This window comes from Kryptolebias marmoratus, linkage group LG16, assembly GCF_001649575.2.
Source record: "Kryptolebias marmoratus isolate JLee-2015 linkage group LG16, ASM164957v2, whole genome shotgun sequence".
In the NCBI taxonomy this organism is placed as follows: Eukaryota; Metazoa; Chordata; class Actinopteri; order Cyprinodontiformes; family Rivulidae; genus Kryptolebias; species Kryptolebias marmoratus.
The window spans coordinates 28,175,987-28,191,023 of record NC_051445.1 but is presented as its reverse complement, the minus strand read 5'-3'; the positions used below and the strand labels follow the sequence as shown (position 1 = coordinate 28,191,023).

The window sequence follows — 15,037 nt, the reverse complement described above, 5'->3', positions numbered from 1 at the left end:
GACAGACATATATACATATGTAATACCTATGGACTGAACCTCATGCCTAAATTTTTGTAAAGGAAGTTTCTCTGATGTGAAACGTAAATCTGTCAGTATGCGTTTGATTACTCCATGGCTTTCTCAAAATGAAAATGAAAGTAATCAAACTGAATTTTAATTACAACAAAATACAGTTTCAAAGCAAATGAATTCAGTTTCAAACCAATAAATTCAGTTTCACTTTAGTGAAATTCCTTTTTCAAACCAATGGATTTAATTTCAAATTACGCAAATACAAATTCGGTTTGAGCAATTGAAATTCAAGCTAATAGGGAGCCAGTGCCTATCTCCAGCAGTCACTATGCAAGATGCCTAGTACACCCTGAACAGGTCTCCAGTCCATACAGGGACACATAGAGACATACAGCCATTCATGATCTCACTCACACCTACACCTACACTCACTTTTTAGAGTTGCCAGATAACATAACATGCATATTTTTGGTCTGTGGGAGGAATCTAGAATATTGGATAAAAAATGCAGAACATGCAAACTCTACCCAGAAAGCCTGGGAGGCAACTTTCTTGCTTTGAAGCAACACCTCTAACAACTTTGCAGCTGTGCTCAAAACCGTAGTTAAAAGCTAAAAGTTGCAAAACTGTAGATAAAAGCTTATAGTAGTGAAATATTAGCAAAAGCTAAAAAGCTCAACACAACGGTTAAAAGCTAAAAGTTAAATAACAAAAGAAAAAAAAACAGTTGCTAAAAGCTAAAAGAACCAAAGGGCTAGCTAAAAGCTAAAGGCAGCAGAATGACTGCTAAAAGTAGCAAAGGAGTAAATTTGTAACCAAAGGTTTAATGTAGCTAAACTTTAGCTAAAGGCAGGCGAATGATAGCTAAAAGTAGCATAAGAAGCAGACTTTAAAGACAACAATGTCTTTGAAGGAAATAAAGATATCTCAATGCATTTCAACAGTGTTTTTTTATTTTAGATAAAGGCTTGAAAGTATAAAAGTTACTAAAAAACAAATGTCATTTTTCTCAATTGAGCTGAACGTTTTGAGCTGAACTAGCACTTAAAATATTAAAAACTGTTCAAATGTGTCTATCTTCAATTCTAAAGTGTATGATAGTGAAATAAATCTTAAACATGGGGACAGCTGCCAACGTGGTTACAAAGTGGGTATATTGTCAGTAGATCAAGACATTAAAATAATATGGGTGGTCTAGAATACAGTTTTGCAAGCCATGCACACAAGAACAGATTTGCTTGGTTCTAAATGTTCAGAACTCAGTGAGACTGCAACTGAAAGTTTTTTCATAAATTTTGAGTCTTATAATTTTTTTCATAATTTTTAGTCTCCAAGAGTTGCAGCCCAGTGAAGTACTGGTGTAGACATTTTAGAGTTACAGCTTATAACAATATTCAGTAGAAGCAAACATTCAATTACAAAATGTTGCTCTAGTTCTTCAAATTGAAATTGAAACTAATCTTATAGCTCAAAGTCATCAGTAATAGTTGCTTAAAATTAAAAACCCACTTTGTACCCAGTATTTGTCTTTGGGACTAGTTTGTATGAAGGTTTGAATAACACAACAAGATACGAGCCTTTCTAATGAACCAATCACATTTAAAAGTGTCTTTACACTGAAAAATTAAAAAGGCAGAGAAATTGCATTTTCTGTGAAAATGCAGTATCAGTGCTGAGTGCTGAATGATTACTGAAATTTGCTGAAAGAGGTAAAACTGAGTTGTTAAAACAAGTAGAACAGAAGAAAAAGAGTAAAATGAAAGTTTTTAAGCCAAAAGGAGCAAAAGGCCTGGTTGTTAAGCTTAAATGAGGCTGGCTAAAAGCTAATAAGAAGACAAGAACCGAGTATGTAAGTTCAAGCAGTTATTAAAAACAACCAGGTTTTAAAAAGAATCTCAATGTATTTCTATAAAAAAATTAATTTACATAAAGTGAAACATTTTGAAAAGTATAGAAGTTAGTAAAACTTTAAGTCTTGAATGAATGGTTTAAGTACTTGGAAATAGTTTGATTGCGAAAACCGAACAGAAAGAAGTCAAATAGGAAGATAATACTGTGAATGTTGACTCAACTAAAAATAAATAAAGGTTCTATTATTTACTGTTTTTCTTAATATGCATTAATTTATAGTGGCAGCTAAGGTTAGCATCTTTTCAACTGACCTTTTAGTTCCAGCCTTCTTTGCATGTGAATGTAAGGATTGTGCAAGTAAAAAATTATTATATAAAGTGCATTTATTTTTCCCATTTTCCCTAAAGAACAGCAGAAAGTATTTCTGACTAGAGTTATTATATTTGGCTCTTAGTGATAAGATACTCAGCTGTAATAAACCTGTTGTTGGGAACATAATAGAAAAATCTTCATGCCTGGTTCGAAGCCTAAATCTGGTGTCCTGAGGCTGGTAAACTGGCTCCAGTCAGATCTGAAGGACCATGAAATATGAAAAAGGGCACATTGTTGGCTCAAGGCCTGGCCACATACTGAGCCCTCAGGCCAAGGGCCCCAACCCAGAACATTTCTGCTTTTTCCTCTGCTCTGTTTGTGTGTGTGCTCACCTCCACACAGTGTTCCATACACATCCTAAATTGACTGCACACTGTTTTTCATTATGATGAAATGAGCCCTGATTGCCCAATGTTTTGCCAGGTAAAATAAATTTGTTATTCCATTACAGCATGATAGACTGGCCTGCCTAAAGGTAAATTCAAAAAAGTCTTTTGCACAAGGCAGTTTACCAGAGGCCCTTTTGGCTACGTTCAAACATTTTCTGCCAAGTGACAGGATGGCTGCCAGTTTCCACAGCAATCTCGACCACCTGTGATGGATGGCCCAGTGGGTTAGGCTACACAAACGCAGCTGTGATTGCTCAGAGCCATAATGGAGGAATGAGGGGGGGACCTGTGAGCAGGAGATAGACAGAGGTTTTTATAAGCTTTCATTTGCTCTGAGCAGAAATATTGAGAGCAGATTCAAAGCTCAGAGACTGGAGAGAATTAGTTGTGGTCAACCATAACTGCTTTAGTTTGCTCTGTATGCTGACAGAGGAATAACTGAACAAAACTATTTTTTTTCTTTTTAACTTCAATTCATTTAAACTCAAGACAAGATTATCACAAATCCAGTTAGTTTGGTAATTAAAGAGACAAGAAGTTTGATTTTAAAATTCCTTCCTCTTATCCTGTTGCTTTGGTTTTTTTTTTCTTCTTTTTTTTTGATTTACCATGTCCTGGATGGCAGAATCATCACCAACTCCAACATATTTCAAAGTTGAAACAATTCAAAAACAGCTGGACTTTATGTGTCTGAATTGAACATTTTTCAAATCTTTTACAAACTCTTTCTACTCCAGCAATTATTTTGGGTACAAATACAATTTATATGTCAAAACGTAGGTATTTTATTTTGTTTTACTTCATCCAATGTATCTCTCATTTCTTTAGGATTTAATTTTTTTCTCAAATTCTCCCAGATTGCAGAGTGCTCTCCCATGTACCTTTGACTGTATTTTAGCTCAAAATATTCTGTTCAAAACTGAAGGTGAAGGCTCTTTTTAACTTGTCATATCTCCCAAATAAAACATTGCAGAAACAAAAAAATCACATGTGTGACCAGCAAAGTATTTGGTTCAAGAACTTTAAAGATCACACTTTTAGTTTTCATATGGCACTTGTTTAATTGAGGCCTATTTTTCAGTCTATTTCTGTCTTTTTTATTATAAACATTGCTTTCTGGGAGTGATAGACACTGGAGTGTGGTTACCATGGTGATAATAATGAGCCACTGGCAGCAGCTTTAACATTTCTTTAGATAGTGTTCTCTTTGCACTTCGTACACAGTTCATACATCAAAATGGAGGTGTTTTTTCTGAGCTTTTTTTTTTTTTTTTTTTTACAAGGTTATGTTAGAATTTGGGGCAGTAGCTGCATTGGAACCCTTTAAAAATTCCCCAGCTAAAACATGTTTCCTTATTGATTAGACAATGTTTCAATGATGAGTCTAGTCATAGCCCTCGTTAAGACTGGGATATCTTTGGTTAAATTTAGACCACATTTAGCCCAATCACTTCAGTTCTTATTACTTGATTTTTACAGCTGAAACCATATAAGAGACATAATACAAGTTTGTAAATCATGCATTAATGTCAAAGAGCTCCAACCAAGACTGGCATAGTTGATTTGTGAATGTCTTTTTCCACCCACTTTTCAAAACAATATCAATTTGTACTTCCACCAAGTTGTACTACTACCACACCAAATGTTAGATTCTAGAATTCAATTCTAGAATTGCGCCACTCAAGGTGGTTGCAGGTTGGAGTAGCTCTGTTACATTCATTCTGAGATATTCCTTTTGAAAACTTTATCTCTTTTTTTTTCTTGATGTAAATGACTTTTTTGGGTGATTATTTCCTCTGCTATCAGATGCTGGAGCTGGAAGGATTTTTACTGAAACCTTTTTGCTTTTGGACATTGTTATGATACGTAACCATAACAACAAGGTGGCTTTTTTTTCCACAATCAGGAGTAGTTGCTTAACATGTTTACTCTTCAGTGTTAAATGTGGAGAACCCTGAAGTCCAGTCATGGCCAGAACCAAGCCGAACGCCCGTAAATCCACTGGAGGTAAAGCTCCCAGAAAGCAGCTCACCACCAAAGCTGCCCGCAGGAGCACGCCGGCCACTGGTGGAGTGAAGAAGCCTCACCGCAACAGGCCCGGTACCGTGGCTCTCAGGGAGATCCACTACTACCAGAAGTCCATCGAGCTGCTCATCTGGAAGTTGCCCTCCCAGCACCTGGTCTGGAAGATCACCCAGGACTTCAAGACTAACCTGTGTTTCCAGAGCTCAGCCGTCATGGCTCTGCAGGAGGCCAGCGAGGCTCATCTGGTGGAGCTCTTTGAGGACACCAGGACTGAGGACACGTCGAGACAGACTGCTACGAGAGATCCTTCCTGCCTACAGTAATCATCATCTATAACAACTCTTTAACGAAACCAGGATTATGAGCTACAACAACATTTAATTTCCCTTTGGGATAAATAAAGTATTTTTGAATTTGAATTGAATTATTATCTGTAAAACTGACTAAGTCAGAGCCTGTTTTATTAAACATTAACTTTCTTTCTTCCTTTCAGAGGGACATGCTGGATGTCAGTCAGATAATGAAAGATCTGGCCAGTATGGTCCATGAACAAGGAGATGCTATTGGTGAGTGTCTGGATGTGGTTTCTCTTTTTGTTTGCACTGACACTTGTTTATCAGCTTGTATCTGAATCAACTTGCAAAAACAATCTTTTGATGATGCACTTGAGTAATAACTTGAGCTATAATATTCTTCTGGGGAAAACAGACTCTAACCTCCACCTTGCTGCTTCACTAAATAGCTTCTGTGATGTGAAGCAAAATGCCGTGGGTTTACACCGACAGAAGGCTGTGAGAGAAAATCCATTTGGACACCCTGATATGTGTAAATGCCTCTCTGCTCCCTGTATGGATGTGGGCCCAGCACAAAAAAGAAAAGTTAGCACACCAATACAGATGCTATGCTGCTGGGTCAGCTGGGTCCCATCAGCTCTGACTGCCTCCATCATCAACACTCGGTGCAGAATTGGCCTTTATGTGGCAAAAAGAGACAAAGATGAAAACACTGATGGATTGGAGATTAGTTCAGGCTGGAGGTAGAAGGTTTGAGAAGTTCAACTGAGATTATGATTTCAGGCTTTTGTCTCCGTTAGAAAATATTGAACCTACTCTAGAAGAATTGCTTATTTATTGTTGCCCATTGTAAAAAGAGCAATAACATTTTTGTCTGTGTGCAAATTACTGTACTGTTAGCAAAATATCTCAAATCTCTAAACAGATTTTAATTAAACTTTCACAAAGTAATCATTGACATACAACTGATTAATTTTTTTGGAACCAACTTATTATAAGATGGTTGTCAACCCAATTAAAAATGGTCGCCACTGCTAATCGATCCAAGCCAACACAAACATGGCTAGAACTCAATGAATTTTACAGATTCAGGGGTAACATTTTTTGTTCTAGTAGCCAAGAGTCATCCCCAATACCTTTTCAGAGTGCTAACAATCTTTAAGATAATACTGTAAGAGATCATACATCATTTTCAATGTTTGGCCAAAATAGCTATAATGCCATCATTTCTCAACATAAGATAATCTTAGTATAGATGCAGTGCTTCAAGGAATGCTAGACTTTTTTATGTTGAAACATGTTACCAATTAGAATGCATTTCTTTTTTCTTGTTATTTTGAAAAATGCATGAGCATCTATTTTTTTCTTTTTTGATCTACAAATACAAGCTAATGCACATGTGAACATACCAGACATTTCTAATCTGCATGCTTGATGATTGTTGATGTGACGTGTTGGACATGAACGGAGGAGGAACCTACATGCAAACAGGTGAACAGACATATAGAAAAAGACTCACTGGAAGACTGCAGAGTTCATTAGACCACAGCAGAGGTCTAATCTGATCATTACTGAGTCAGGCAATAATGGACCTTTTCCCATTAAAAAGAAATGCACTGAAATTGCCTTTGGCCTCTTTTTGAACATGGCTGTCTTAGTCGGTGCAGTGGCAGATATGAATAATACAAAGCTGTACTGTGGAGGCGTTTGCCGGAAAAGCAGCAGGTAATACAAAGACATGAATAAGCTGAAGTAGGATGGATTAGTGCTTTTATGCCCTATTCATGCTGCCACATGAATATAGGCACACTATATTAAAGCCTGTGAGTCGAGACGCACAAGCAACAATATTTCAGCAGACACCAGAGCAGCAGACGTTAAAACCTGTTTATTTGTACACATCAAAAGAGTGCATTATTGTGTAAATGCTGATTCAGTATTCACATTTGTGTTTTCCTGTATTTTAATAATATTATTTTCTCTACAGTTGTTTTTTCCCCAAATTAAATACTTTTACTTACTTTGGGCTACTTAATAGCAATTGAAATATCAAAACTTTCATCTTATTTAAGAGATTGATGCTATATTTGGACTTTGTAAATCGGATACTTTTCAAAACTAAATTTATTTACAAAAATTTAGCCCAAAGAAATACGTTACGATACATCTTAGCTATTAGCTAGCCTTTTTGTGACTCTAATTAAACCTTTTTCTACATTTAGATTTTACCTAGCTTTTTGCGTTTAGCTAGAATTTTGCTGCTTTTAGCTTTAAACAAGCATTTTGCTTTGTTTTAGCTAAGCTAGTGTTTCACTTCTTGTAACTAGTGTTCTGTTTTTTTTTTTTTTTTTTAGCTTTACAACTTATTTCAGCTTGTTGTTTTTTTCTGGATACCAGGATTTATGACACAATTGAGAGTCAAAGGTTTTTTTCTGTTTTTTAACCAAAACATTACTTAAGACATCTTGGAAGCTGCCTGCTTGAACTGTGTAGAACTCCACAGCTTATCGACCTTAGCAAACACAAGATCAACTTTAACTCAGGCAATGTTACAGATATTGAGCTAAAATGTGATGTGGTAGTCGTTGAAAGTCATTACATCACAAAATCCAAGCACAAAACATTGCCCACTGTCTTTGCTTAAAATGTTGACATTATCTGTTGGACTCTATCCTGTTTGTTTCCTAAACTGTTGGACAGATTTTAATGGAAGTGTCAGAAAGTAATGTTTGGCTGTACAGTGCATCTGCAACTAATTCATTTTTCAAGTCAACTCAATTCCAGATGGCTAACACAACTGATCAATTGTATCCAACACAAAATATCTATAATCTCTTACAATTTTCCAGCTAAAATTATGTGGTAGTAGCTGAGTTGTAACCTAACACATACTTTGAGCAGTAAACATTGCACATCTTTGCTTAGAACATTGACAGTTGTTATTGAATAAAACATTTTCTGTTGTTTGACAATTTTTTTCATAAATCAGTAAATTGATTATGAATCAATTTATTATGTTATTTTCATGTAAAAATATAAAACATGTTTTCTCTGGAGAGCAGAACTAATACATCCTTCATTTCAGCCTGTAGACATGTCTCTCTATCAGCTGCCTCTAGGGCACCAGATCAGTCAATTTCTTTCTAACTATACGCTCTTTGTTTACTTTATTATTTGCGCCTTTTTTGAAATTTTTTTTGTTCATGTTTCTATCTCTACCCTTACAGTACAAGATAAATTGTTTAAACTGATTGTAAACACGAGCAGTATTCTATAAACTCTTACAGTGTGTTTTTCCACTTACGCTGGTGTAGATTCTCAGTCATCCAGGACTTGGTAAATCCAAAAAAAGGTTAAAAACAAAATCAACTGGACTTCTATTCTGTAGCTGATACCCAAGTCAGTTTCACTCCAACCACTCCTTCATTCATGTGACCAGAATGGCCCATCCAACAAAGACCCTAATGAGCCTCTGTTGTGAGTAGGGTAAGGGCTATTTGCATGTGAATCTACCTTACAGAACATCTCAGGTTTAAAAGCTCAAACTCCACACTCTCTGCTGTTTGACTTGAGAAAGCTCCTCAGATGAGAAGTGAAACATCTTCAGCTACAGAAAAGAAGTCCAGTTGTTCTTGTTTTTACCATTTTTTTGGTTTTCCACTTACCTAACTGTAAGGATGGTGTTTTTTTAACCGAATTTACCTCAAAAATTGGCATTATTTGTAAAAATGCAGTGTTAATGCTGAGTACTGAATGACCTGTTTAGATATTCTTGATGGAGCTGAAACAGAATTGCAAAAGTTAAAACAAGCAAAGTAAAATTAGTAAGCACAGTAGCTAAAACAAAACTAGCAAATTTGTAGCTAGATGTTAAAATGTGGAAAACCACAGGTTAAAACTGAAGCAAGTAAAAGCTAAAATTAGTTCAACATATATTAAACATTTAATACAACAGTATCTAAAAGCTAGAATCAGCAAAACAGCAGCTAAAACCTAATATTTGCAAATCAAAAACTTAAAAGGCCAAAATCAGCTAAAGTTAAAAATTCACACAGATTTAAAATAAACCAAAGAAAATAAATATTTCAAAATGCATAAAAGTTACAAACACCAAAAGTTAGAGCACCCTTCTCCTGAGGTAGCTAAACATCTTTGATACCTGAATGTTTAGCACTTAAAGTATGTGTTGGGGATCAATCTCAGCTACTACCACACTAACCTTTAGGTCAATATCTGTATAACCTCAGTGAGTTAAAGACATGTTTCTGTTTTTCAAGGTTGGTTTGTTGTAGCAGCCATCTTAAATGCAGCTGACTCCAAAAGTTAATCAGCTGTTGAAGTACACTTAATGATTACTTTCAACAAGTTTCATTAAAATGTGTCTATTGGTTCATCAGATGTTTTCATAACAAATACATTATCACCCAGCTTTCACTTTTTGGCAGCAGGCAATACCTAACCTTAAAATGTCAGAACCCCTGACAGTACGCCAACACTATTTAAAACTGATGATAAAGGGTACACAGCTACATTCAGCTGGAAATTCAGTCCTAGCAACATTCTGATTAAACTGTGTTTACAGACTCTCAAGCAGTTTGTGACACAGACAGTAAATTGAATTGGCCCACTGCAGTCAACTGTGCTACCTTCTGTAATCTTGTCACCTAAAATACATACAACTAAATTCAACAGTAAACATGTTTTGTCAGAAAATCAGTGCAACCAGTTCTGCACTTTGTATGCCTTTCAAGCACCACCTGCAGACTCCAGAGCAACTGTTTCTGAATGTAATCCAGTCAGTGATTACATTGCACTAAAAAGTCATTTGGAAAACAGTTCAGTTTATAGAAATGTAATTTCTAGGAGACAGAGTTGCACACTGGGGACACAGAATGCGAATTGCTTACCTGTGATGATTGCACCTTGCTGAAGGCCAATTCCCTGTGAAGTTTTCCTGGAAAATGTTCAGCATGTGTCACAACTTTTATAAGAGTTCAGAAGAATGACTCCACTGTATATTATTTAATGCAGCGTGGGCAGAGCAGCCCTCATTTTAGGAGAAATGTCACCAGGGCTTTACATTATGTCAAACAGACTGCTGGACTTAGACTGTCTGACTCCAACATGGAGTATGAAATGTCAGGCTGGCATATGGTTTCAATCAACATACAATGTTGTTTTATTCTTGTGCTTATGCTGACTTACACAGTCTTCACACCTTACTGTGCACAATGGACTATGCACCTTACATCACAGAATTGCACATTTATCTCTCATGTTGGATGGCAAATTCCCTTTGTTAGTTTTTTGTGATGTTGTTTGATTCATATTAAAAGAAATGGTAGTCATTGGTTACTTACTAACCAAGACATCAATCACAGGGCAAAAAAAGTATGGAAAAAAAGGCAAAGGTTTTTTATGCTCAGTACATATAAATTTGCACATTAAATAGTAAATGGATTGTACTTACATATCACCTTACTAGCCAATCAGGCTTCTCAAAGGGCCTCACAACAAAATCTGCCCTGTGACAACTGCCAGGAATCAAACCTCTGACTTTCTCATTGGAGGATGACTGCTCTAACCACTGAGCCACAGTCATTAATACTACAATGTCTGTATTATCACAGCCAACCATTGTTGAAAACACTGACAACCTAAACAAAAGATGTTGTGCAAAAGTGTGGAGATTTAAATATAAGCTAATCCAACCTTCTTTCCCCACCAGAATGTTTTTGTGAAAGAGTTGTTTTATAAGTCTGGAACAAAAAATAAAATAAAATAGGCCCTTATTTGGCTAGCCATAAGCCTAGCCTAGATGAAGACTTCTGCCTTTTTCCCCCCACCCTCTGTCCTCATCGACCGAATCACAGCTTATATTGTACTAACTACTGTAGACTATGGCTTTTCAGGGGGCTATGGGCTCACCATGGGCAATATTCATGTCTAGGTCAAAAACAATAATGATTAGGAAACTGGTCTAAATCTGTCTATCTTCATTCCTATAGTGTACTTCAGTAGATGAAATCATAATTGTGGGGTGGTTGCCAAAGTGAGTGCAAAAGCCAAAGAGGGTATGAACCAAGTAGAAGGACAATGGCATAATGTGAATGGCCTAGAATATAGTTTTGCAAGTCATGCACACAACAATAAGCCATGGTTTTCAAAAACTGTCCAAGTACAATACAGCAGAATGGTTTGCCGCTTTCTTCGTCACTCAGACTTCATTAAAACTTCAACAGTAAATTTGCCCAACATTCAAAGTTCAGTGAGCTACTATCTTTTAAATCAATTCATCTCAGCCTAAAAATGCTCACATAGGGTCTCACACATCTATGCATTTTCGATATGAGCACGACCTTGTAGAGCAGCATATGAAGACTATTCCCCACTTTTTATGAACTCGTGGATAGCTTGGACTTTATTCTGTCTGATTGTTAGCAGTAATGTTGCCAACTCCTCAGTATGGAGAGTACTGTAGCTTTTATCTATGGTAAAAGTCACTGAGTGATGTTATCGTGTAGTTGTAATTTTTGCTGTAGGAAAGAGGAATGACATTGTGGGAAAGAAGAGAATCAGCAATTTATTTATTTTTTGGTTATGTCACAATTCTTACCCTCCTCCATTAACGCTTTGGAACACCAAAGTGACCCAAAAGAGACACTGAGTTATTTTAATGCAGTGAATAATTTTTGACAAAGACAATTTTACATTTACATCCCGCACTGACTGTAAGCCAGGATGAGATAAACGAGCGGCGGATTCACACATGTGACATTCATTTGCAGTCTGGACACAGAGGGCTGAACATCTCCTGCTCTGACTGCATCTGGGAGGGATGATGCACAAGTATAGGGCTACCTGTAAGTGCTTTGGGATGTGGGAGGGGCCATGGCAGCAACTGCTATTCATTGAGATGAGTAAGAACGTTACATGCTTTCACGTCAACCATAGCTTTGCACCCCCACTTTAGAAAATTGAGAGCAGCTGTTCCACCTGCTCCATTGAGCAGAAATGTAGCTCTACACAAAATACAACAAACTGCTGCCTATCATGGCAGAATAAACAGTCTTAATGATGTCACTGCATGGGCTCTGTAAAAAAAAAAAAAAAAATGATCATGTGTGCCATTTGATGCATAGATTTTTATTACGGCAACAATAAACCTGCTTAAACAAAACAATGTTGCCAGTTCTTGCATATTTCTTAAAGAGCAAATTTTAAACACATCGGTGGCTAACAGACAGAGTACAATAAATCCAGCTGTTTGTATTCTTTGATTAAAGTCAGTTTCATCCTGATTTAAACCTGTCTCATTGTGACATTTTGAGCTTGTATCAAAGACTGACATGTTGAGGTGTCAGCAGCCCTTGTACAGTGTTGTACAGTTAATGAATGTCCTTTTTGTTTCCACAGACAGTATTGAAGATTACATCCAGACTACAACATCTAACGTGGACTCAGCAAATGAGGAACTTGCCAAAGCCAGCCAGTATCAGGTACAGAAATTAGTCGCTGCTTTGTAATGCACTCAGAAGCTTAGCTTGATCAGCCATGCGAATACATACTTGGGTAACAAGATTAGTTTTATCATGTCCCTCACTAACATAAAAATTGAAATTACATAAGTTCATGTCATTCTTTACTAGCTTTTTCTATCAATTAAATTTATTTTTAGACAAAGGCAATATAAAACACTTTACAACAACTTTATACTGCAAGTGTGTTTTTTTCTCTGAGATAATATGAACTTTTAATTTTTTTTTTCTTAATTTGTGTAGATTTAAAAAGTACCACAGTAAGATGTGTTAACAGGCAAAAACCATGGTTTGAAATATGGAAGAGAGATTTGGACCCTCCTATAGTATGGAAAAACAACAGGTTGGGAGGGTTGATTTTCTACAATTAATATTACATGGTAAACTATTTTTTATATTTAAACTTGGAATAATCTGATGACTCCAGAACCACCTAAAATGGACCATACCAACATATAACTGTCATTACACAAACCTGACCCCACAAGTTAAACACAAAGTCAACTGAGAGCAAATATTTTAATTAAACTTTTTCAGTGTTTAAATTGTGTGATGTGTCTGACAGTAAAAGCTAGTTCTTGTAAATTAAATTTTACCAATATCACTTTTTCTCTGCTGTTCTGCTCTTTGTAAAATAACACTAAAAACCTGGGCAATGTTGTTATCCATGTTCAGAGTAGTTGGTTATCAGTCTTGACTGACTGTACCATCAGCTGGATAAAATGTACAAATTGACCCAATGTAGTATCTTTTAACAAGCATAAAAGCTTAGGGGAATTTCCCCTTTGGCTAATGTAGACAACTGAATGACTGCTCATAGCAACAGATAGGAGAGGGGAGCACTGCTTGGTGCTCCACATGACCAGAAAGGTACAAAACAAAAGAAAGTAAAAAAAATGCCTTGCCTGGCATCATGTTAAAAATAATTTAAACCATAAGAATAGTATGATGGACAAATGTAGTGGTTTTGACACCATGGTATATCATGAAACCTGTTATTAGTCAGTGCATTGTTTCAGCTAAGAGTTATGTTAGACTGTGTTATTGTCAGCTTTTTAAATCAAGTTAATTTGTCTTCTGTGCTCAGAACAGAAAAAAAGCAGATGGAAATAAAAAAATAAAATAAAGTTGAACCTGTCAACATTTAGAGAAAAGACAGTCAGTTAAAAATGTATATTTTCAAACTCAGGATTGAACATTTGAGCTTTTAGAGTGCAAGCATAACTTTATCCTTCATAAAATATCCATTTTTCTATTTTCTAAGATGACCAGAATATTGAATTAGGTTGAGTTGTAACATTTGGAGGAAAAAAAAAAAAAAATGTGGGAGATTATCAGTGCTCTGAGTCTCTCTGGATCCAGGAATCCAGCTGCTGCAGAGCTGAATGAGGGGCCTTGAGGTCCTGGGGAAGTTCCCTGAAAGCAGAGCCTCTTGTATCCACCATCCAATAATTCATGGTCCGTAGGAAGACAAAGGCCATACACAGAAGATCTCTCAGGCAGTGGATATCCAGAATCCAGTCAGCTTAATCAGAGTCAGAGTCAGGCAAGGTTCAGCAACAGGAGATCAAAAACTACTCACAGACAGGTACAGGCAAGGCAAAAGAGTGGTCAAGGACAGGCAGGGTCAAAAGGCTGGCAAACACTTGAACTTGGAAGGCTTGAAAGCTGTGATAAGGCAGATGATCTTGCACAGAGCAGGTGTTTAAATAGAGAGCCTCACAGGTGGTGGCAATGAATAATCAGCAGGGAAGGGAGGGAGAGTGGGTGGAAAGCCCTAGGCAGAACTAAACTCATGACATGAGTACTGAATTAAAAAAAAAACTGACAAAATTGTTATTAAATTTAAAAAATCATTCTTTGTTTTCTATCTTTAGTGACAGTGAGGCACAGAGATGATGTGAAATGGTATTTATAACTAAGATGTCCCTCTTTGTCATGATGATGATAATGTATGGAACAATGTGGAGCTCTCATCTTGGATGTTGAAGATCTGTTCTGCTCCAGTATATTGCATTTGTTACATTTGATTCCAGAGTGTATTGTTTTTTAAGTGTTAAGTGAACTGGTTATCTATTTTATTATTTTTATTGTCGCTCACCTCTGAGGGTGAAGGCAGAACAATAATATTTTTGTCCATGTCTGTGTGTGTGGTGTTTGTGTGTGTGCACTGAAAAAATGGGAATTGGCAGGTCTTTGAGTTTGCATAAACAAAATAAGTTAATGCTACACAAGAGATTCATGTTTCTTTTATTTACATGATTGAGTAAAGTATCATTTACTTAATTATTAACAATATTGAAACTACTCATTTTTCTTGCGTTGATTTAATGTGATTAAATTAGATAACTAAAACCATTGTAATCATGTTTTATCATCACCGGAAATGATGCAATATATCGAAAGCCAACAATTAAATATGATTGGATAATAATAAGCGCGGTCTTTAGAGTCTTAACCAATAAGATACCAACAAAATAATTTAAGAAGATCGCGATTGACCGCGCAGTTTCTTCACAGACAGCCACAAGAACTTCTGGCAAAGCTTTGGAGG

General features: G+C 36.3%; 1 protein-coding gene across 1 annotated transcript in view; it reads left to right on the top strand.

Moving 5' to 3' along the window:
• tsnare1 (T-SNARE Domain Containing 1) overlaps window positions 1-15,037 on the top strand; it is a 337,313-nt gene that overhangs the window by 235,940 nt on the left and 86,336 nt on the right. Inside the window, exons 9-10 of the mRNA XM_017434702.2 lie at window positions 5,146-5,218; window positions 12,362-12,444. Of these exons, the coding sequence (XP_017290191.1) occupies window positions 5,146-5,218; window positions 12,362-12,444 (156 nt within the window). The remainder of the gene's footprint in view (window positions 1-5,145; window positions 5,219-12,361; window positions 12,445-15,037) is intronic.